Source organism: Leiobunum rupestre, chromosome 2 (assembly GCF_980474605.1).
Source record: "Leiobunum rupestre chromosome 2, qqLeiRupe1.1.hap1, whole genome shotgun sequence".
Classification (NCBI taxonomy): domain Eukaryota; kingdom Metazoa; phylum Arthropoda; class Arachnida; order Opiliones; family Sclerosomatidae; genus Leiobunum; species Leiobunum rupestre.
This window is the reverse complement of record NC_143385.1, coordinates 84,341,020-84,366,600: the sequence shown is the minus strand read 5'-3', so window position 1 is coordinate 84,366,600 and position 25,581 is coordinate 84,341,020. Positions and strand designations below refer to the sequence as shown.

General features: G+C 32.1%; 1 protein-coding gene across 3 annotated transcripts in view; it reads left to right on the top strand.

Moving 5' to 3' along the window:
• Window positions 1-25,581, top strand: part of LOC149959843 (neuromedin-U receptor 2-like) — a 185,581-nt gene that overhangs the window by 65,455 nt on the left and 94,545 nt on the right. For 2 of the 3 annotated variants that reach the window (XM_090166551.1, XM_090166549.1), the window contains exons 2-3: window positions 12,273-12,934; window positions 20,648-20,960. In XM_090166551.1, coding sequence (XP_090022677.1) covers window positions 12,670-12,934; window positions 20,648-20,960 — 578 coding nt within the window. In that variant the 5' untranslated portion in view covers window positions 12,273-12,669. Of the gene's footprint in view, window positions 1-4,732; window positions 4,829-12,272; window positions 12,935-20,647; window positions 20,961-25,581 lie in introns of all 3 variants that reach the window. The other variant, XM_090166550.1, reaches the window with a different exon arrangement.

Genomic DNA, 25,581 nt, shown 5'->3' with positions numbered 1-25,581 from the left:
GCGAATAATAATTTGAAGATATTTCTCGTGCAAGGGCCTTTATGATAACGTAGTCAACGTTTAACAGAATGAAACCTGTCAGTGTTACCTCTGAGTTACCTGTGATTACTTAAAGAAACTACAGGAAAGGTTTGTTTAGTTTATGTTTAAAAAATTGGGCTGCGTCAGTCACCTATTTCTCCCGCAATTCGCCATTATAATTACGTTCAAATGTGACATAATTACCAAAGGTGTAAGAGTTTCCATTCTTTCCAATGCTAACGATTTAGTGAATGCTGCTATCGAGATAGACCACATAAATGGCTATGCTAGGATGGACAACTTTCCCCAGTGCTTCCTTAGTTCTCGAAGCTGCCGCCAGGCGACACTATTTCTACTTTTGAACTTCATTCCCTCCCCTCCGAACTTTTACGTCGCGTGTAACATATTATTCCTTTCAAAAACGAATACATTGACACACTATTGTTACGTTAGATTTATCCTCCCTTCGAAACGCCATTTTGTCAAAAAGACTAAAGCGTAAAATTACCGGCTGGTGCCAATTCAGTAGATATATAATAATGTATTTTCTCTTTTGTGAGTTTTCACTCTTCTCTGAGAGCTTTGCAGAGCTAGAAATAAGAACGACAAAAGATAAAATTCCTAACCCAGCCTCGCCACCTGAGAGCAATAACCAAGCAAGTCTGAGAAATTTATATCTCAGAAAGAAGTGGTTTTTGGTTTTAAATCATGACTTATAACGATGAAAATACAATAATGCAAATATTTATCATTTAAAACCGTTCTTCTAAAAACTGTACAAAGTTTTCAATTTTGAGGTGGTACGACTTTGTTTCGCGCCAAAATGTGGGCGCCGGACTTTTGTACAAACCACGACAGGCAGCATTGCTATCAGGGCTGTTTATAAGTTGGCACTATAAATGATACCGTATGAAAAGTACAATTTAATTTAGGGTTTTTAACTCGCTATCTAGAAGGTCGATATTTGGAATATAGCTAAGATGACCTGCGTCAATAGAATATTTTACAAAATATAGGAAAGAACATCGCACTTCTTCAGTGTTAAAAGGTTTTCTATGGATTTATTTCAAATTTAAATATGTTGTTAAGAATGGTCAAAAGACCAAAATTGTTCATTGCCGATTATCCGTAGCTCCTATAGTTTGTGGTCAAAGTTGGACAAAACTTATTTGTTAGTAGAGTCTTTTTGTAAAAAAAAACATTTACGTTATATTGGTTCGCGTTGCAGTCTCGTGCGTCGCGGGTTCAGGTTGACTGACATATTATTCACAATTCCATATTGAAAATACAAATTACGTTACTTATTTTTCATTCATTTTAACTTACTATTCGATGAATTTTCGTACGTGGAATTATTTGTCAATATTTTCCATAAGAATTGGTTTAATAAAGAAAATCAGGAATCCATAGCTCTACTTGGAATGCTTATCGCGGCAGATTTTCGTCTCGATGTGGCTGACGGTTTTTCTATGTAAACTTAACAAACAAGAACGTGAGAGGGGAGCGCGCGCAGAGAGGATTTTTTCTCTCGTAGGCGGGGCCAAAGAGCCGTCAGAGTGATCTTACCATGCGTGATACGGCAGGATAAGCATTCCAAGTAGAGGTATGAATTCATGAAAATTTAATAAGTGAGAAATAATAAATAAATCGGAATATGTGTGATAAATGGACACCGTTTCGGAAACCCACAGATTTCCCACTGAAAATGGGACAAAACACTCTAGCAGAAGCAACTGTAGGATGATTATAGAAACATGGATAAATAAATATAGAGTACCAGCTACCGAGAGAATCAAAGGGAGAATACGGCTTCTGGGTCCTCCTTTATTCACAGACACAAGTGCTGTCTTTGGATTGTCTGTTGCGCTGCTGTAAACAACGTTTTTCTCCGTCTGAAAACGCTCGAGGGCCTATCGAATACCCCGAATTTAGTGACCCCCCTCGTATACCGCCTCACCTTGTTCTCTCAAAATACTAACAATGGTCAGATAAACAAGCTTTGATTCCAAAGAACTCGCTTGTAGAAGTTGTAGTTCCCCTTCAAAATAAATGCGGCAGCACTTTGGAGCAGAACTAAAGGGTTTCCGTCGCTTCAATTCAATTTTAATTAAAATAATTTTCTATTGAATATTTTAGATTTCTCAGACTTATTTTGTATTGTGATTATATTTCAAACAATTTTTGCAATTTTTTCCCTTACTGAAATACTTATTTCAATCAATAATTTTATCGTAAAAAAATCATTTTATTTCAAAATTTATTTAAATCAGCCAACCTTAATTTGAAGTCATAATCCATACCTGACGTTTTTTTTGACAACAAACAACAACGTGAGAGGGGAGCGCGCGCAAAAGGCATTCTTTCTCTCGTAGGCGGGGCTAAAGCCGTCAGAGTGATCTAACCATACGCGATACGGCAGGATAAGCATTCCAAGAAGAGGTATGGGTACCTGTCGTGAGCAATTCCATTACTTGTCCACTTGCGTGACAAAAAATTAAATTATAATAATTATTAATATAATTAATATGGTTATTGTTAAATAATTAATTAATCAATTAATATTTTAACGAAATGTGGTCGCTCGGTATAAACTTTTCAAAAAAGAAAATACCTTCAAAGCTTGTAATTATACTGACTATTGTAACCTCGTAGCGAAATCGAAGGTAACAAAAGTTTCGTCAGTAGTGACTAGTGACTTCAGTTATTAAATTCAAAATATATACTGCAGTTATTTAGACATGACTCTAACCAGGGACTGATTAACACAGGGACACTCCGTTCTCATGTTATTTCTATAAGGAGCTCCGAAAAACCCTTGTTAAATGCTCTTCCTCTTTTTATCCCCCCCGACAGAATTTTACTCGGGTCAAAATGTCACAAAAAGGAAACGGCTACCGCCATCTAGTAGTTTTCAATATCACTTCTGATTTTTGAAAAAAAATATCATGGACAGTAAATTAAGAGGACCGGTTTTCGATACCCTTCGACAGTGCATTTTATTTCTCCCCGCGTATCAATCAGCTCGAGAGACTCAGAGGGAGTCTTGCAAGGTCGTTTGTACCACATGATCTCAAAATTTCAAAATGGCAATCTAATGCGGTTGATATTGTTACGTAATTTTTGCGCTTTGTATTTTAGTAATTTTTAATTTTGGTTTTTTAATTCAATAAAAACTATCAACTGATATTTAGTATATCATATTTAATCTTTAAAAACGTGAAAAAATACCTTTTGGTGTAAAAATGTAAGTCGTGTTTATCTTTTTTCTTTTTTCGAACAGTATCGCCCACTCTTAGCGATACTTGTTTTTTTTTTTTCAAATAACCTTGGACGACTCCCTTAGTGTGATTGGTTTACGGGGGCTAAAAACCAGGTTTTTTACCGATCCTCTAAAATCTACTATCCATGTTCTATCTCTGTTTTTACAACGGTCTTTTTTTGGCCGCGACAAATGCCACAATACGTTTTATGATAGTGTTTTAGCATTAGATTATATTTTTATTGGGAAGAATTTATTCAAGATACAGCAGTAAACCAGTAGCACCGCCAGCGGTAGGCACAAGTAGGCACGTGCCTACGTTGAAAAATTTTGGGCCTACTTAGGGGACCTCCACTTTAAGAACTATAGGCCTACTTGGGCCCTCCAATTTAAGAAAAGGTGCCTTCTTGGGGCCTAAAATTCATTGAAAAGATGACTAGTTGACTACCAGTTTTTTTTATTCCTGAACGGCCGGTAATCTTTGCTTTTCACTTTAGAAAACAAGCCCCCTCAGGGGCCCCCTGCAGCCTGTAAAGGGTAGGTTAAGCGGTGTTAACATTCCGAGCTTATTTGTAAAGGGGGATCATTGAAATTCGGGGGAAAACAGCTGCTTCCATAAGCCGCACACGTTATCGTAAAACGTAAAAATGACCTTAGACCTTAGCTCCCCTCCACCTCTGACACCTGTTCGTCCGAGAGCTACCGTGTTGTCAAGAATGTCGTTTGTTGATAAGCGCAATATCGTCCTAGAAGGGGTGGGCCTCCACCATGGGGGTAAAACTGGAAAGCTCCAGCTTATTTGGGGGTTTGTGATTCGCCCACTGGGTAACGTGTTCGAAAGGCTGGTGGTCACTCTTATCTAAACGAAGTTAAGACATTATTTTTACCAGAGTTTCATTTCATTTTGCGCGCTTCTTCAAAGCAGTTCTCTACATTTCGAGACTTTCTCAGTCAGTTAATTTAGTGTCCTTTTTGTTTAAATATTTTTGGCAATTGCCGACTTCTACCTCCTAGAGGTTTAAAGAAGCCATACTGCGCTTGTTTTAAATACAAACATTTCGGGCTAGTTTATATAGTTAGTTGGCTTTTTTCAAGCTTTTAGTAGCTAGATATTTTGAACCAAACTATTGGTGGTGCCGAGGGTGGTACCTTTAGTGTCCTCGCTTATGATATTATTGTTGTGTTGTAATAAAGAAATACACGGAGTAGAGTCTGGAGATAATTTTATTTTTACTTTTCCATTTTGAAAAACCCTCTTAACTAACCGTTTTTTTAATATCTTCAAATCCTCCACGCGCTCTTATTACACGCAAGTTTAAATTATATCTCTCTTCGTGCTATTCAATTATGAGATAGGCTAGCGTTGAATAGAGAATGTTACACTCCTCCCTTTACCAAATAAAGAAATAGTAGATAAAACAAAATACACAATGAATTCAATCTGTTTTTAAGTTGCTTTCCATCATGGCTGGTGACGATGCGGCTACTTAATGGATTCACGTGGTCGGAGGCTACGCCGATAATTTTGACTGCCTTACTGCTTTCCTTGTGGGTTATTGAGTGGTGGTTGATGGTTTCCCGGTATGTTGTTAACTTGGGGTTGGGGTATGGCTGGTGCGTTGTTGAGTTGTGGTATTGTGTCCAGGCGCGTTGTTGACTTGTAGTTGGGGTATGGCTGGTTGTAATTGGGGGATAGCTGGTCCGTTGTTGAGTGGTGGGTGATGAGTTCTCGTTCTGTGGTCATATACGTTATTATAAATATCTTCAACGTTTCCAAGTTCACGTTCTTTCTCTTGACCAGCGTTAAGCGGTTTTCATAGAGAGCAATTTCGCTTTAACTGTTTTCCTTCCTTGTTTTGAATAGTTACACTGGATCCTTTGACCGCAATTTCTGACCAAGGCTGCGGGTCATAGAACGGATCAAATTTATTACGTTGAATCAACCTTGGTAACACTTTATCTCCAAATTAAATAACTCTTCATTGCGGATTTCTTATGATGATTCCTCGTGCGAACTTCATTATCATGTGGGGAGGGCGGTAGAATAGCGGGTAATTTGGTTTGGATGGATCTATTGAAAAATAGAATTGCTGGCGATTGTCCCGTGGTAGGGTGAGTCGTGGCTCGGAAATTCATTAAATAGTTAGGAAGGACATCTTGCCAGGACGTGTGTTCCAGAAGTGCGGTGCGTATAACTTTAGCCAGCATGGGCATTTGACGCTCGATAAGTCCGTTAGCCTGTGGCCATCGAGGTGTTACTTTATGATGAATAAACCCGTATTCGAGAGCAAATTTATCAAAATCGCCTCCGCTGAATGGAGGACCGTTGTCAGTCTTTACATTCGTTGGTACTCCAAACTTGGAGAAAATGTTACGCGGCGCTTTTACGTTAGAACCGAACGAAGTGGACGACACCGTTGCTGCAATGGGATAACGGCTGAATTCATCTGCAACGGTTAAGATGTATTCTCCAGTGGGCGTTGGTCCAAAGTGTTCGATAGCCACAGAGTACCATGGTCTTTCGGGTAGAGGAGTCATGTGCACTGGTTGGTGTTGGAAGTGTGGCACCGTGGCTTGGCAGGCTATACAAGCACCGATTCGTGCTTTTACTTTGTCATTGATTCCGGGGAACCAAATTTTGTCGCGTATAGTCTGTTTCGTTCGAACTATGCCAGGGTGGCCCTCATGCGCTATTGTTATCGCTTTATCAACGAGCGAAGGTGGTAGAATTATTTAATCCCCACGAAAAATCAGTCCATTGTCTTCAGATATTTCTAGACGTACGTTTTTGTAGTTATTCCACGTTAACAAGTCTGTCTCGGCAGGTTTATGCATCTCTCAAATCCTTGAGTTAAAGATAGCTTCTTTGACCTTGCTTAGTAATGGGTCCTTAGAAATTTCGGCTACGACGTCTGAAATAGTTATCGCTCCGATATGGGAAACATCTAGCGCATCCAGGCTGAGTTCGTGATTGGTCGGAAAGTGTAGAGGATGGCGTGACAGGTAATCAGCAGGGTTATTTTTTCCAGGTTGATAGGTGACTCGAAACTGGTAATGCTGGAGTCGGAGAATCCATTGATGGGTGCGGTTTGACGTGAGAGTGCGTGGGTTATTGAATATCGCAACCAGCGGGTTGTGATCTGTTAAAATTTTGAAATTTGAGCCATTGAGATAAAGATCGAAATGTTCACACCCATAGACGATAGCCAACGCTTCACGCTCTATCTGAGAATAACGTTGTTCAGTTGCTGACAGTGCCTTGCTAGCAAATGCAATTACATATTCTTGACCCTGAGTATTATGCTGGGTGAGAATAGCGCCAACACCGACAGGGCTAGCATCTATAATGACGGTGGTCTGTTTGCTTTGATTACTTCTAACGCTGTCTGATGATTGTAGGTCCAAATAAATTCAGCGTCCTTCCTAAGTAAATTTCGTAACGGATCGGTTAGAGTTGCAAAATTTGGCACGAATCGAGCGCAATAGTTAGCTAGTCCAAGGAAACTGCGTAACTCAAAAATGTTACGTGGGGCTGGTAAAGAATTTATGGCTTCAATCTTTTTAGGGTCCGGTTTGAGACCGTCCGTGCCAAAAATGTGCCCGAAGAATGTGATCTCTGGTTTTGCGAATTCACAATTGTTTTTATTCAATGTAAGGCCATGTGAAGAGATTCTTTCCAAGACGCTCGATAGTTTCCGGTCATGGTCATCAGTGTCAATTCCTCCGATTATTATGTCATCGCTGGTATTTATCGTGTTATTGATTCCACGAATAACATCTTCAATTGTTTTCTGAAAAATCTCAGCAGCTCGCGTCTTTTCCCAAAACCCTAATGGCTGGTAAAAACCAAGGCTTCAATTCTTCTTGGTACGCCAAATACCAAATGCTCGAATATTCTGTAGCAAACGATAAAGTTTATTGTTTTTGTTGTCGGCATTTTTTAAGTGGCAGAAATACGGGATTTATTGAGGGGTTTTCGGACTGGAAAAATATGGCCAAAAAGTTGGAAGAACACTTTACTTCGACTAAATCTTTACACCAACAGTCTTATAAAAAATATTCAGACTATTTAGAATCGAAATCTCGAGGCTCAATAGTATGTCAGGTTGATCAGCATCATAAAACAGACGTTGCTAGAAATAGAGATGTCTAAGCTGCTCACGTGCAGATAATAGTAAAGGATAGCGTAATCCCGGGGTATTTTTGGGAGGTGACGGACTTAAGTTCGACATCCCCCAAGGTGTAGTGGGGAGAGTGAGCTGGCTGCCCTGAGCGGTGAAGGGAGAGGACTGAGCATGAGCTCCTCGGCACTCGGCCTGAGCTGGCTCGGTTGAATAGAGAGAAAATAGCGTCGCCTATAATTATAATAATAATAATAATAATAATAATAATCAGCTAGGCTAATACCCAAGGCACCACCTTTGGCCCAAGTCATCTAGCGACTTAAAATGCCTTAAACATTGAACACTCGCACACTCGATCACTCAAAATAAAAACATATGAGCGTTCATTTCGGAATAGACCTTTCTATAAATTCCTAGCTAAACAGGCCAAACACTTTCACAAAGACAACAAAGCGTTACTTCAGTACGACTTGCAAAATTATTTATTCTTTGGTTTTTAAAATTCTGCTTATAATCAATACTATAAGAATGGTATTTTCTGAAGCACACGGGTAAAGTCGATTTTCAAAATATAGCTGAGGTAGCCTACGTGAAGATAGTATATTTCAAAATATTGTGAGTCCTAAACTGAACTATTTACATAATCAATAAGATATAGTTCATTAACTATTTATAATGGTTTGTATAAAACTATAACCGAAAAATGAGTAGGATTTTGATCCCAATCGACTACTTATCCAGACAACTAGGTTTGGCAGGTTTGCCAGATAATCATTTTTGGAGCCTCCCTGGTTCATGAAAAATCGGGCCAAGTCTTCGGCCTCTCTATACACAAAAGTAAAGTTTTCATTTATCTATTGGTCATCCAAAAGGTTTTACCGCGACTATGCGCTACACAATACTAAATAACCTTCTCGCTTCTATTTAATAACCGCACCCTCGTTGCCACGTGTTAATTGGAACCGGCGCCCAAGTATGCGTCAGTCGCTTTATTAAACGGGAAAGCTCCTTAGTGTTGTGTAGTGCCATCTTCAACATAGTCGCGGTAAAAATCTCCGTCGTTGAATGTAATTATCCAAAATGAATCGTGGGCACTACAATAGAATTTTATCCGGTACGAGAGAATGGATAAACGTCACCCGTGTCAGTTTTAGGGAACCAATGATATTCCGAGACGATTTGATTGATTTTTAAAGGGGAGAAGCTTACTGTTAGATCACGAGGGGTTTTGGGAGCAACTGTAAAAATGGTCTCAAAATAGTAATAATAAATACAATCTTGGTATAGATAATATTTCCATATTTCCATAATATTCTTAATTGTAATGAAGTGAATACATTTTTATAATTTCTTAAGGCTTGTTTTCCTTCTAATTTAATTTCATTCACTTTGAAACGTATAGATAATATTTCAATATTTCCATAGTATTCTTAATTATAATGAAGTTAAATAATTTTTATAATTTCTTAAGGCTTGTTTTCCTTCTAATTTAATTTCATTCACTTTGAAACGTATAGATAATATTTCAATATTTCCATAATATTCTTAATTGTAATGAAGTGAATACATTTTTATAATTTCTTAAGGCTTGTTTTCCTTCTAATTTAATTTCATTCACTTTGAAACGTATAGATAATATTTCAATATTTCCATAATATTCTTAATTATAATGAAGTGAAATCATTTTTATAATTTCTTAAGGCTGGTTTTCCTTCTAATTTAATTTCATTCACTTTGAAACGTATAGATAATATTTCAATATTTCCATAATATTCTTAATTATAATGAAGTGAATACATTTTTATAATTTCTTAAGGCTTGTTTTCCTTCTAATTTAATTTCATTCACTTTGAAACGTATAGATAATATTTCAATATTTCCATAATATTCTTAATTATAATGAAGTGAAATCATTTTTATAATTTCTTAAGGCTGGTTTTCCTTCTAATTTAATTTAATTCACTTTGAAACGTATAGATAATATTTCAATATTTCCATAATATTCTTAATTATAATGAAGTGAAATCATTTTTATAATTTCTTAAGGCTGGTTTTCCTTCTAATTTAATTTCATGCACTTTGAAACGTATAGATAATATTTCAATATTTCCATAATATTCTTAGTTATAATGAAGTGAAATCATTTTTATAATTTCTTAAGGCTGGTTTTCCTTCTAATTTAATTTCATTCGGTTTGAAACGTATAGATAATATTTCAATATTTCCATAATATTCTTAATTATAATGAAGTGAATACATTTTTATAATTTCTTAAGGCTTGTTTTCCTTCTAATTTAATTTCATTCACTTTGAAACGTATAGATAATATTTCAATATTTCCATAATATTCTTAATTATAATGAAGTGAAATCATTTTTATAATTTCTTAAGGCTGGTTTTCCTTCTAATTTAATTTCATTCACTTTGAAACGTATAGATAATATTTCAATATTTCCATAATATTCTTAATTATAATGAAGTGAAATCATTTTTATAATTTCTTAAGGCTGGTTTTCCTTCTAATTTAATTTAATTCACTTTGAAACGTATAGATAATATTTCAATATTTCCATAATATTCTTAATTATAATGAAGTGAAATCATTTTTATAATTTCTTAAGGCTGGTTTTCCTTCTAATTTAATTTCATTCACTTTGAAACGTATAGATAATATTTCAATATTTCCATAATATTCTTAATTATAATGAAGTGAAATCATTTTTATAATTTCTTAAGGCTGGTTTTCCTTCTAATTTAATTTCATTCACTTTGAAACGTATAGATAATATTTCAATATTTCCATAATATTCTTAATTATAATGAAGTGAATACATTTTTATAATTTCTTAAGGCTTGTTTTCCTTCTAATTTAATTTCATTCACTTTGAAACGTATAGATAATATTTCAATATTTCCATAATATTCTTAATTATAATGAAGTGAAATCATTTTTACAATTTCTTAAGGCTGGTTTTCCTTCTAATTTAATTTCATTCACTTTGAAACGTATAGATAATATTTCAATATTTCCATAATATTCTTAATTATAATGAAGTGAAATCATTTTTATAATTTCTTAAGGCTGGTTTTCCTTCTAATTTAATTTCATTCACTTTGAAACGTATAGATAATATTTCAATATTTCCATAATATTCTTAATTATAATGAAGTGAATACATTTTTATAATTTCTTAAGGCTTGTTTTCCTTCTAATTTAATTTCATTCACTTTGAAACGTATAGATAATATTTCAATATTTCCATAATATTCTTAATTATAATGAAGTGAAATCATTTTTATAATTTCTTAAGGCTGGTTTTCCTTCTAATTTAATTTCATTCACTTTGAAACGTATAGATAATATTTCAATATTTCCATAATATTCTTAATTATAATGAAGTGAAATCATTTTTATAATTTCTTAAGGCTGGTTTTCCTTCTAATTTAATTTAATTCACTTTGAAACGTATAGATAATATTTCAATATTTCCATAATATTCTTAATTATAATGAAGTGAAATCATTTTTATAATTTCTTAAGGCTGGTTTTCCTTCTAATTTAATTTCATTCACTTTGAAACGTATAGATAATATTTCAATATTTCCATAATATTCTTAATTATAATGAAGTGAAATCATTTTTATAATTTCTTAAGGCTGGTTTTCCTTCTAATTTAATTTCATTCACTTTGAAACGTATAGATAATATTTCAATATTTCCATAATATTCTTAATTATAATGAAGTGAATACATTTTTATAATTTCTTAAGGCTTGTTTTCCTTCTAATTTAATTTCATTCACTTTGAAACGTATAGATAATATTTCAATATTTCCATAATATTCTTAATTATAATGAAGTGAAATCATTTTTATAATTTCTTAAGGCTGGTTTTCCTTCTAATTTAATTTCATTCACTTTGAAACGTATAGATAATATTTCAATATTTCCATAATATTCTTAATTATAATGAAGTGAAATCATTTTTACAATTTCTTAAGGCTGGTTTTCCTTCTAATTTAATTTCATTCACTTTGAAACGTATAGATAATATTTCAATATTTCCATAATATTCTTAATTATAATGAAGTGAAATCATTTTTATAATTTCTTAAGGCTGGTTTTCCTTCTAATTTAATTTCATTCACTTTGAAACGTATAGATAATATTTCAATATTTCCATAATATTCTTAATTATAATGAAGTGAATACATTTTTATAATTTCTTAAGGCTTGTTTTCCTTCTAATTTAATTTCATTCACTTTGAAACGTATAGATAATATTTCAATATTTCCATAATATTCTTAATTATAATGAAGTGAAATCATTTTTATAATTTCTTAAGGCTGGTTTTCCTTCTAATTTAATTTCATTCACTTTGAAACGTATAGATAATATTTCAATATTTCCATAATATTCTTAATTATAATGAAGTGAAATCATTTTTATAATTTCTTAAGGCTGGTTTTCCTTCTAATTTAATTGCATTCACTTTGAAACGTATAGATAATATTTCAATATTTCCATAATATTCTTAATTATAATGAAGTGAATACATTTTTATAATTTCTTAAGGCTTGTTTTCCTTCTAATTTAATTTCATTCACTTTGAAACGTATAGATAATATTTCAATATTTCCATAATATTCTTAATTATAATGAAGTGAAATCATTTTTATAATTTCTTAAGGCTGGTTTTCCTTCTAATTTAATTTAATTCACTTTGAAACGTATAGATAATATTTTAATATTACCATTATAACATTGAAGGTTGCATGTTAATTAAATCCTTTCTATTTCATTAAGCCGCGCCGCGGGCAAAATCAAAGTGAAATTAAAACATTTTGTTTCTTTGTTTTTATTTCAGGTTAATTGGAAGATGAAAGCGCTTCGTTTGGCTTCCGAGAATGAGCCGGCCCTCTATTTAATTAGCTTTCAAACGTTATTTCTTGAGAAGGATTTCGATAAAATAAAATCAACGAAAACCAAGAAATAAATCGTGTTGCTGTTACGTCACGAAACAGAACTTTATTAGTACAATCGTAGCACGCGCGCTTAAAAATTCAAAATATATCGTGCGACTTCATCACGCGCCCAGTGACGTCAAAGAACCATAAAAACAAGAAGGCCAAGTCAATTTATCGAAAGAACTATTTATCGATGCTGAGCTGAATAATAATCAACGACCCTATGGAACAACGGACGTGTAGATATCAATCGGGAATTAAATTTAAAAGGAAGCGCGAACTATTTCCCTTGACATTATGAACTATTCGAGCGTAGAACCGCCGCTAACGCCATCTAGCAGCGTGGATTTGGACGAGCATTTGTTGAACGTCCTCGGTCCAGTGCGAATAGAACTTCAGTGGTTGATTCCGTTGACGAGTTTCTACTGCGTGATATTCGCGACTGGAATTGTCGGGAACACTTGCACGTGTATGGTCATAGCCAGAAATCAGTACATGCAGACTGCCACCAATTGTTACCTCTTCAACTTGGCAGTGGCTGACATGCTGACTTTACTCTGTGGTAAGTATTCCGTTTATGCCTTTGAGTATGATATGGATAGTTCGAAAGTTGCGTTACCATTTAAGTCCTATTTCTCAACGAAGAGTTGTAATCGGGCTCACCTCCACCAATTTAAGTATCTCAAAAGGCTTCCACACTAAAATATAATATATGACCAATGTCCTAGTAAATATGGTCCACGTTCTAAAGTATTCTAGTACAAAATATCCACGAACTAAAATAATTAGGTACATATTGTCCACGAATTAACACATTCAGATATTGTCCATGAACTATTTTATTCAGTTACATATTGTCCATGAACTTTTTTATTCAGTTACATATTGTCTATGAACTATTTTATTCCGTTACATGTTGTCCATGAACTATTTTATTCAGTTACATATTGTCCATGAACTATTTTATTCAGTTACATATTGCCCATGAAATAAACTATTCAGTTACATTTTGTCCGTGAACTAAACTATTTAGGTACGTATTGGTATGAACTAAAATATTATAATATCCACGAACTAAACTATTCAGACATATCATATATCTATAAACTAAACTATTCAGATATATTGCCTATAAACTAAACTATTCAGACATATTGCCTATAAACTAAACTATTCAGACATATTGTCTATGAACTAAACTATTCAGACATATTGTCTATGAACTAAACTATTCAGACATATTGTCTATGAACTAAACTATTCAGACATATTGTCTATGAACTAAACTATTCAGACATATTGTCTATGAACTAAACTCTTCAGACATATTGTCTATGAACTAAACTATTCAGACATATTGTCTATGAACTAATATATTCCGGTACATATTGTCCTTGAACAAAAAAATTCAATTAAATATTGTACATGGACTAGAACAATCAATTATTTATTGTCCATAAACTAAAATATTCAAGTACAAATTGTCCATACCAAACTTCCGGATTTAAAGATTAGTTAATTATATCCATTTAAGCGACAATAATAACGTTTTTAACGTTGAATTTATTAATGTTTATACTGTGAACGCTCGTACCCGCATTTAAGTCATGAGCCGCGTTCACACTTTGCCTTGAAATCGATTCAAAACGTTTCGAAGGAGTTGCGTGAATCAGGCTAAATCGTTTTAAACCGATTTAAACAGTTTTCTACCGCTTACGTGTAAGTCTAGTTTTTCCTTTAGTAAGTGTTATTTGCCATCGTTCCGAGAAAAATCCATGGACAAAAACGTCGCAATACAATCCGCGTCTTGAGGAAGTTGAGGCAGCATTGCTCCAGTAGTTTGCGCTGTAAAAGCTAGTTCTTTTTCAATTTAAGATTTTTCGTGACAGTACAGTATGGCCTTAACAATTTCTGGGAAATGGAATTTTTTTTTATTCCCTCTCATTGAAAAGCAATCTCTTAATGTCCCCACAAAATAGCCAAAAAAGGCCGTGTCTCCAATATGGTAGCACTCGACTGATACTATACAATCAGAAGGTTTCCCGCCCATAATTATAGCAAGGTTCATACCACTAGTGGCAAACCTATTTCCCTGTTAGTTCAAGGTTTTTTCCACTGATATTTCCCTAATTATTACAGGTACAAAGACACTTAATGTTGTAAGATAGCTTCAATAAAAGGTTCTATCTCATTCATGATATACATTTAAACTAAATTGGTTCTATGTTCTAAATTAAAGTATGTTTTAATCTTTTAATAAGAAAAACGTAATGATATAAATTTGTGCTCTTTAGGGCAAACATTCTGGCCTCAGTTAAACTTCCCTGATTTCGTTTATTTTTATTAAAAAAAGGGGATTTCCCTGTCGATAATTTAATTCCCTGACATTTGCAGATATTCCAGGTTTTAGAAGTCTGTATGAACCCTGAATGGACACGTACTGTAATTCGAAGCCCCCATGAATAATAATTAATTAAAGTGTTGGTTGCACGAAAAATCGATAGTATGCCTAATAAAAACGAATGAATGTGGGCTTGTTTTGAAGCCCAGGACGTTCTCTTTCCAAAAATGTCATTGTCGAAACCAATTTCCAAGATTAAGTGCATTAACTTTGAGTCCGAAACTAACCTTTTTCGCTCCCCAAAATCCTGATATTTTCGGCGAATTTTCTCCTCCGTAGCACGAGCAATTTGGGGCAAATCAAAGCTGTAGTTTTATTTCTAAAATAGAAGGAACTGAAGTGGAGGGATGCTGTTTACTTGTAGATGTTTTCAAACCAGAGGTTTATAATCATAATATTACGCTTATTAAAAATATTTTTTTTACGCGCGCGCGACCCGATGTTTTGAGAAGAATTTACAAGGAGCCTTCGGTTTCATATCGTTTTTCTACACTGTTAAAAATTACTGTAGCTTCCTGTTAAATTACTGTTAAATTTAAAAGGTAAATTCCAGTACCAACTTTTACCGTTAGAGTTACTAGATAGTTGCTGTACGCAACAGCTATAGTCCTGTTTGTCGATTAACCGTTATATTAACAGTAAATTATCGGTGATACCGTGTAACCGAAGGCTTGAGCCCGCCATCTTGTGGAGGTTGCAGTTTTCACTAGTTTCAAAGTGTAACGGCTTTGCTGTGGTGCAATTGAAGATGATCGTATCACGGAACACAAATTATCATCAAATACAAAATAGTGAGTAGAATTTTAAATTTAATTATTTTAAAGTAATAATTAAGTTAATAATGGGGCCATTTTAGTTAAGTAGATATTTGTATTGTGTATTTGGTCAAGAATGTATTTATTTATGCTTGATTGGTACATGGGCCAAATAATGATAAATCATTTATCATTATTTGGCCCATGATTGGTATAAACAAATCGCCTAGGCTTAACTCAATAACGCGTCAATTTTTAATTATCCCGTTAAACGTTATAATTTAAAACTTTAATTTTTGGGTTCAATAATTATGATTCTGAGTGATAAATTTGTATATTTTATAGTTATCAAAATAGCAGTTAAAAAACACTTAGCCAACTTAATACTGTAATATATACAAATATTTCACCCAGAATCTCAATTATTGAAACTAAAAATATTTAGCATAGCTATTATATTATATTATATTATTACCCTAGTCAGACTTAGGGAAGGTTGTTTTAAGTTATGATTCAAATGAATTTGGAAAAAATTTGCTATAGCTTTTAAGTATATTTTACACGATGATGGATACCAAAATTTCAAACTTAAATTTAGTAAAAGCTGGCTAAATTAAATTTTTTCACTCGTTAACATATTCAGTGGGTGAACAGAAGACTTCGCTCTGAAAACACTGAAGCTTCCATCAGTCCAGTAACTTTACCATATGAAAATTTTTCATCAGGTCAATTGAACCAAAAACATTTTCTACGTTATTAGTACTTTGCACAGCTATTCTGACTTGAACCTGGTTTTTTAATGCTTGTTTGATTGAATGGATAAATTACTTCAGCTTTTATATAAATTATATAGGTAGGATAGAAAAAAATCTTATTCAAAGCTGAAGTATATTTTTTTATTTAACACCATCACTTAAAAACAACCTTGCCCAAGTCTGATAAGCTGCGTTGGGTAATTTTTCGATTCAATAATTGTAATTCTGGGAAAAAAATTGCATGCAATTAAGTTATCACATTGAAAGAAGCTTCAGTGTTTTCATAGTGAAATGTAAGGGAAGTTGGCTTTAAATATAGTGGAAAATTACCTTGGTTATTCTATGTCCACCCATTGAGTATGGTAGCAGATGAAACAAAATTAATTAGCCAAACTAATACTGTAATATATGCAAAGTTTTCACTCAGAATCAAAATTATTGAATCCAAAAAATATTTAGCTATTTTATTATTACCTTACAAAGCTAGTCAGACTTAGGGAAGCTTGTTTTAAGATATGGTTAAAATTAATTTGAAAAAAAAATGCTCGAGCTTTTAAATGATACAGGGTGGATACCAAAATTTAAGAAAAGCTTGCTAAATGAAATTTTTTCACTTCCTAACATATTCAATGGGTGACCACAGACTGAAAAAGATAATTTTCAACTATATTGAAAAGCAACTTCCCTTAATTATCACCCTGAAAACACTGAAGTTTCCTTCAATCCAATAACTTTAACATATGCAAATTTTTCACTCGAATCATCACATTAACTGAACCAAGAAATAATTATCTCTGTTAATAGTACTCTACACAGCTATTCAGACTTGCAAAGTTTTTAAAGTGATGGTTAAATTAGAATAAAAAAAATGATATGTAAATGATATAGGGTGGATACAAAATAAAATCTTATTTAAAAGCTGAAGTAATTTTTTTTAAATTGAACACCATCACTTAAAAACAACCTTGCCAAAGTCTGAATACCAGTGTTGGGTAATTTTAAGGTGGTTAAGTATTTTTTCTCTTCAATAATTGTGATTCTGGAAAATAAAACTGCATATAATAAAGTTATGGCAGTGAAGGAAGTTTCAATGTTTTTACAGTGAAATGTAAGGGAAGTTGCCTTTAAATATAGTTAAAAATTATCTTTGTTAGTCTATGTGTGACCATTGGGTATGGTAGCAGATGAAAAATTTTATTTAACCAACTTAATACTGTTATCTAAGATTTTTTTTAACCCAGAACCACAATTATTGGACCAAAAGATATTTAACCACTTTTTTATTTTAAAAAGTTGGCGAAGTGAAAATTTTACACCTGCTACCGTATTCAATGGGTGAACACAAACTAATGATGTTTCTTTTCAGCTGCATTTAAAGGAAACTATTTTATTTCACTACGATAACTTTAATATATTCAATTTGTTTTGCCCTAAATCACAATTATTGAATCCAAAAATATTTAACCACCCTTTTATTACTTTACATAGTTATTCAGACTTTGGCAAAGTTGTTTTTAAGTGATGGTATCAAATTGAAGAAAAAAAAAGCTCTAGCGTGTACACCACCAAAATTTCACTTATTTTAAAATTTAAGTTATTGTTTTAACACCTCTAAAAAACCACCTTGCCCAAGTCTTGAAGTAGGGGATTACATTTTCTTTATTCAATAAATGTGATTCTGGGTGAAATGTAAGAGAAGTTGCCTTTAAATATCTCCAAAAATTATCTATCTTAGTCTGTGGTCACCCATTGAGTAAGCTAGGTGAAAAATAAATCCATTTCGCTCCCTTTTTAAAATTGAGTTTATTTAAACTTTTTTACTAAAAATAATTGTAATTGTATTTTAATCACTACCGCTGAAAGAACCTGCCTAAAATCTTAATGTCTATGCTTAATGTGCATATGTTTTTGGTTCAATAATTGTGATTTTGTATGAAGAATTTCCAGTTATTAAAATTATTATATTGTTTAGCTGCAGTACACTCATAGAAGACATTGAACACTGATGAAGAGTTAAATTCAAATTGAAAAATATTTTGGCTGAATTTATTAAAATCAAGATTGAGAAACTGAAACAGCTGGATTTGAGTAAAGTTTCATTTCGAGTATCTCCATCAATGGCAAACAGACAAGAAAGCTGAAGCTGATAATTTCAAAAAACATCAATTGTTAAATTAAATTAAAGGTCTTTTTTTTCTGCCTGTTACCCTTTAAATTTACTTACCTGCCGCACAAATACCCTGGTGGTAGGCCAACGTTTTTTGCAGTTGGCCTACCACCAGTATATTTGTGTGGCAGGAAAGTAAATTTAAAGGGTGACAGGAAGAAGAAAACCTAACCCTTAGAGTATTAAATAGCAGAAAGTTCACGTTTATAATTTAATTTCACCGAAATACAAGTGTTAACGAACGTTGACAGATTTTATTTTATTAATTGATTTGAAAATTTGAACTTTAAATTTTATAAATTGTATAAGTATTTTTAGTAAAAACAATCTTGGTGAGGTTTATGCACTTTTTGATGTCTTAAAAATTTTGTTCACATAAGCTGATTTGATTCAATTGCTGTATCATGTTTTTCAAATAAAAAAGTTCATCAATAATTTAGTTTTATCTATTTAAATTTAAAATTGCCATTCATGTACAATTATCATGTAGTAATTAATATTTGGAATTAATTTTGGGTAGGCCTATAGCCCCAGCATAATTTTTGCGACAACAGGATAATAAGGTTCTATTGTTAAATTACCGTAAACGTAATGGGAAATTTCATGTTGGAACAACAGCAATTTAAAATTTACTGTTAATGGTACTTTATATTTCTCGTGTCTAGAACAGGTTTTTACTTGCTACGGTTACAGGAAAAAATACCTGTAATTTTACAGGAATTTTCCTGGTAATTTTCTGCCAGGTAAATTCCTGTAAATTTTAACAGCAATTTTTAACAGTGTACTACGTAGGCTTGTGTATGCCAATTTCAATTACTATTGCGTAGGATTTTTTCCTGGGTGTTAAATCAACCTGCTTTTAATCCCTGATGTAAAGAAATGTATTACAGACAATTAGCCAATGATACGCTTCGCATTTTCTGACGTCATGGGTGCCGAGAAGAATTTTAGAAGTCTGGAAATTCGCCGAAAAACTCGATCTCCACCATTTTGACTTCTTTTTATAATAATTCAAAGACCACTTAACCGATTTTGATGAAATTTTCTGTACTTGCTATAAAATGTTTGCTCTTTCTAATGAATCATTAATTAACCATAGCTAAAATTTCGTGCAACCAACACTTTAATAATTAATATTAAATAATTAATTAATTATATTCAATATATAATTAATAATAAATAAATAATTAATTATATTCAATAAATAATTAATATTAATTATATTAAATAATTAATAATTAATAATTAATTAATACATAATTATATTAAATAATTAATAAATAAATAATAATTAATTAATACATAATTATATTAAATAATTAATAAATAAATAAATAATAATTAATTAATACATAATTATATTAAATAATTAATACATAATTATATTAAATAATTAATACATAATTATATTAAATAATTAATACATAATTATATTAAATAATTAATACATAATTATATTAAATAATTAATACATAATTATATTAAATAATTAATACATAATTATATTAAATAATTAATACATAATTATATTAAATAATTAATACATAATTATATTAAATAATTAATACATAATTATATTAAATAATTAATACATAATTATATTAAATAATTAATACATAATTATATTAAATAATTAATAAATACATAATTATATTAAATAATTAAAAATTAATTATTAATTATATTCAATAAATAAATAATAGTTAATTATATTCAATAATTAATAATTAATTAATTATATTTAATAATTAATTAATAATTAATTAATTATATTCAATAAATAATTAATAATTAATTAATTATATTCAATAAATAATTAATAATTAATTATATTCAATAAATAATTATATTAAATAATTCATTATATTAAATAATTCATTATATTAAATAATTCATTATATTAAATAATTCATTGTGTTAAATAATTCATTATATTAAATAATACATTATGTTAAATAATTCATTATTTAATCTAATTAATTTAATTATTATTGAAAATTATAATTAATTTAATTATTATTGAAAATAATAATTAATTTAATTATTATGGAAAATTATAAGTAATTTAATTATTATGGAAAATTATAATTAATTTAATTATTATGGAAAATTATAATTAATTTAATTATTTTTGAAAATTATAAGTAATTTAATTATTATTGAAAATTATAATTAATTTTAACTCGTGTAATTATAGGAATGCCATTGGAACTGTACACTTTGTGGCACCAATATCCTTGGCAGCTGGGATTGACGATCTGCCAGCTGAAAGCCCTCATCTCGGAAGCCACCGCGTACGCTTCCATCCTGACCATCGTGACCTTCAGCATGGAACGGTACATCGCTATCTGCCACCCCATCCGCCAACAGACGAAGTCGAAATTGGGGAGGGCGGTCCGCAACATCACGATCATCTGGATTTTGTCTCTGGTCGGGGCTGCACCGTTCGCCGTTTTCAGCGAAGTCAACTATATCAACACTGGTGGAGAAATTATTTCCAAGTCGGCGTGGTGAGTCTAAGACCATTCATTGGGCGAAAAGCGATTTCATTTACTTTGTCTAGCCCATTCCCTAAATAAGGCGGCCTGAGCCTTTATAGAGATTAAGTCTTCATCAGATTTTTAAATCTACTAAAAGGTCACGGAAAAAATTGAAAAATTCGGTCGGAATTTTAGGTTGCTCCCGAGGGGGTAGCCACTTGGAAAAAAATTGTACACCAGATATTTGATTTCCAAATATTTCCGATATTTCTCAAATATTTCCAGTATTTCTCAATTATTTCCGGTATTTATCAATTATTTTCGGTATTTCTCAAATATTTCCAATATTTCTTTGGATTTCTCGAGATTTCTAATATTTCCCGTGGGTTTCTAATATTTCCAATATTTCTTTGGATTTCTCGAGATTTCTAATATTTCCCGTGGGTTTCTAATATTTCCAATATTTCTTTGGATTTCTCGAGATTTATAATATTTTCCGTGGGTTTCTAATCAAATCTCGGAGCATTTAAGTAAGTAAAACGCGATTTTATTGGCTGCCATTGTCGAATCGGGAAAAGCGCGGAATACAGTCTGCATGGGTCGAAATCACCAAGGCCCGATTTTTTGGAAGTTTTAATTTAATTTCACTATCCCTTTAAGACATTACACTAAATCTTAATTTACATTTATCAGTAAAATCATTTTCAACCAACACGTATTTGAAACATAAATGGTATATCAAATGGATCTCTTATTCGAATGCTTCAACTCGTTAAAAATATCTCCGGATTGCTCAGCCTTGAAAAACTAAAAACGCAAAAAGGAGAATTAGTTTCAAATTGAAGCGTTTGCGAAGCGACCGACAGACAGTAGCGAGGGGCAGGTCACTTCCTTGATTAACGACGCACCCCTCAAAAGATTAAATCCGATTTAATCGTGATTATTTTGATTAAATTCAATTTAATCACGATTAAGTTGATTACTTCAATTTAATCACGATTAAGTTGATTACTTCAATTTTATCACGATTAAGTTGATTAAATCACGTTTAATCATGATTAGAATGTTTAAATCTGATTTAATCATGATTAAATGATTAAAACTGATTAAAATGATTAAATCTGATTAAAATGATTAAATCTGTTTAAAATGATTAAATCCTGATTAAAAAATATATCGTGATTAGTATGATTAAATCGTACTTTAGTTTTGATTTTAATGATAAATTATCGATTCAACCGATTATATTGATTAAATCGGGATTAAAATGATTAAATCTAATTAAAATGATTAAATCTAATTAAAACGATTAAATCTAATTAAAATGATTAAATCTAATTAAAATGATTAAATCATGATTATAATGATTAAATCTCGTTTAAATGATTAAATCCTGATTAAAAAGATTAGATCATGATTAGAATGATTAAATCTCGTTTAAATCGTGATTAGATTTTTTAATCTTGATTACCCTGATTTAATCATTTTACTATGATTAAGACGCACCCAAAATGGAAGTGACCTGCCCCTCGGACAGTACTGAGACCGCTGTCACGTTTCAAACACTGAAGGAGTGGAGCGAAAGGCTCTTCGGAGATGTCTATTATATTATCTTTTCAAAATTATTGGAAATCATGCTTCCCTAACGAGTGGCTAATTGGACATTCGCCGCTTTCGGAGGGTTTATTATAAACTTCAGCGAAAACTTAAAATATCGTATTAAAGGTCCTTAATAGATTTTTAGCTCTCGAGCAAAGAACCGCGCCAATCTCTACTCTACCCACTTTGGAAGCCGAAAAATGCAGGAATTGCATCGCTCAGATCCAACTTAGACAATACGAAAATGAACCACGCTAACCGAAATGACGGTGAAAGCCATTTAAAGACCCATTTTTGATTAAGATTAAAGTAGTCAAACTAGATATAAGGATTTAATTTATTTATTTATTTCAATCTATTAAAAGAATCGTGAACTTAAATCTCACTGCGGCTCACTTCATCCGCCATTCTCGACCTCATCTGGCAGTAGGTGGGGATTTGTAAAAAATACTTTTTGAGTTTTTCGAATTTTAATCAGATAAACATATTATTGCAAAATTCTACTCATTTATCGGTAAACCTGCCTTAAACAAACCATTGCATGCAGTGAAATATCGATATCTCACTGTTGTAGAGTTGTTAATTTCCGGAAAAATAAAATGCGGAAAAATTAACAAAAAAAATTGGGAAATGTTTCTGAATTGCGGAAACTTTTCCACAAATCGGAAAAATGAAAAATTGAAACATATATTAATTTTTAATAGTTTGTAATGTTTTTATATTTTTATCGATATAAAATGTCTAATAACAGTAAACATACAACAAAACATTAATAGTGTTACATTGTTAGTCAGTTTAAACCATATATGAGATTTTTCTAGGAACCTTGAGTTTAAACTAGTCTAGAGGTTTAGTTTTGCTTTTAGATTCGAAAAAATGAAGCGAAAATTGGCCAACAATATATTAGACCAAAAGTAAATAGGGGGAGAAAGTCTATCACTGCCTCCAGATTTTACCTTCCACCATGCTTGACACCCTTTTTAAAGAGCTAGTGATCACGTGATATTTCTAACCAATAAGGATAGCGCATAACGCGCGAAGTAGTGCATTTGTGGTATTCCGGTCCGCGCTCAAGATGAAAATTTTGAATTTTTTTCCCTGGCAACCATGTCACCGCCTCGCGATTTCAAATAGTCTCTCTGTCAAATGCTGACCATTATTTCCTTCGATAACGGTTGATTTTAATTAATAATTACTATATCAATTGTAAAATAAACAAAAAAAGCTCGTAGCTATAGCTATTATTTCAGTTAAACTTGCAAATTGTTAGGCCTTAACATCGTAGATTTACCAATTAGTCCCGATCTCTGCTCTTCGATGGCGCCACGCTCTCCACGATTTCAGTGAGCGTTATTCTAGTTACGGTTTCAATTATTTCTTTTCAAAAGTCGGGTTATTATTTTTAAAATGTCGCATTTTAGTTTCTATCATATATCTACTTTATTTAGGAACTAAATTAACCAAATTATCGAAAGTAAAAGTGTAATATTCACGTATTTTATAGAGAACTATTTTTCATCGTGGCGGAGTACAACCGATACCTTTGTGTCCCTGTAAAGAGGCGAGGGGGAAGTCATTTCCGAAGCCCAAAAATTTTACCCCTCAAATAAGACGTCGTGCGGTTGGACCCAAGTGCCAGACTTTCTCCCCCTATTTACTTTTGATTAGACTAATCATGGAATGAAAACTTTTTTTATTTTTTTCGAAAAAAACGGAAAATTTTCCGGAAAAAAGGCCTCGGTCATTTTCCGACTTACAACACGACAATTGAATATTGCGTGATTATTCCATTTATATTATTCGTATATTTTGAAAACTATTCTTTTATCGTAGGTTACATTAGCTATCTACCAAATATCAACCCTAAAAATAAACAGCTACATTTCATTTCTGATTTAAAAATTATAGTAAAAATACGTCAAGTTTAATAGAAATTTTGTTAAAATACTATCAACAATTTTGATCTGTGCTTCTTCTGGATACGAAAGTTAAAGCTGACGTGAGTTTATGCGATCATGTGAATTTTCGTGTTCTGAGAGCTTCTTAAGGTTATTTTCCAGTCATTTGTGGTCGCTGAATTCTATAGCACTGCTCTGAGATCCATTAACTTTATCTTAATCGCACTTGGGACTAGCTTCATTTGTTAGGTTGTTCGAGAACTTTGTCTTTAAAAAAATGAGCCAGATCCAGGCGCTGCTGAAACTATTGGAAAATTCTCGGTGGTATCAATTTCTACTAAATTATAATCAGGACTTGTATTCGTTGATTGTTTAGGCTTTTACACACACAATCCATGGCGTTTACTAATTAAGATAACTTACCGCGTAGCCGCCGTCGAATCTTACATAACTCTTCAACAATTAAGTCTAAAAGGGCCAATGATATGTCAATATCCCAATATCCTCATATCCCAATATTCATTTTGGCACTAGGTGGCCCACAAGTTGGTCATTGGCCAATTTTAGTGATTTTTGTCCATTTTCGACTTTAAATCTACATAAGTTTTAAAAATTAAGACCGACTTTCTTGAAAATTATATTTTTAGTTAGTGCTGATCATTTTGGAACTACTTTTACGGTTGCCTTAAGAAATTTTAATTTTAAGTGAAACTTCTGGCCAATTCGCGGGACCCCACAACCCGCGTACCAATTTAAGATTCAGAATACAAGCAACATCTGTCTCCAAATATTTGAACTTCGACCTTGGAAGCTTATACGAAATGTATCCATTGTCGTCTACAGTTTGTTGTATACTTTCGGCGTACTTTTTAGGGCATCGCGCGTTTGTTATAAAGCGTGGTCATGGTTTTTCATTTCAGTTAAAATTAGTCTTTGGTTGTTAATGCTTAGTAGGTTAGTTATGTTAATCGACAGGGTGATTAGGATAATGTTTTTCAATTATAGGGTGGTTGAGAAAAAGTTCATTTACGACAAAATTTCCCTTGGGTTATTATAATACGCTTATTAAATTAATGAACAAGATGATTGAAAATTGGTTCAAATTTTAATTTAATATTCAAAACATATTTGATACATCGGGTGGATTGTGTGTA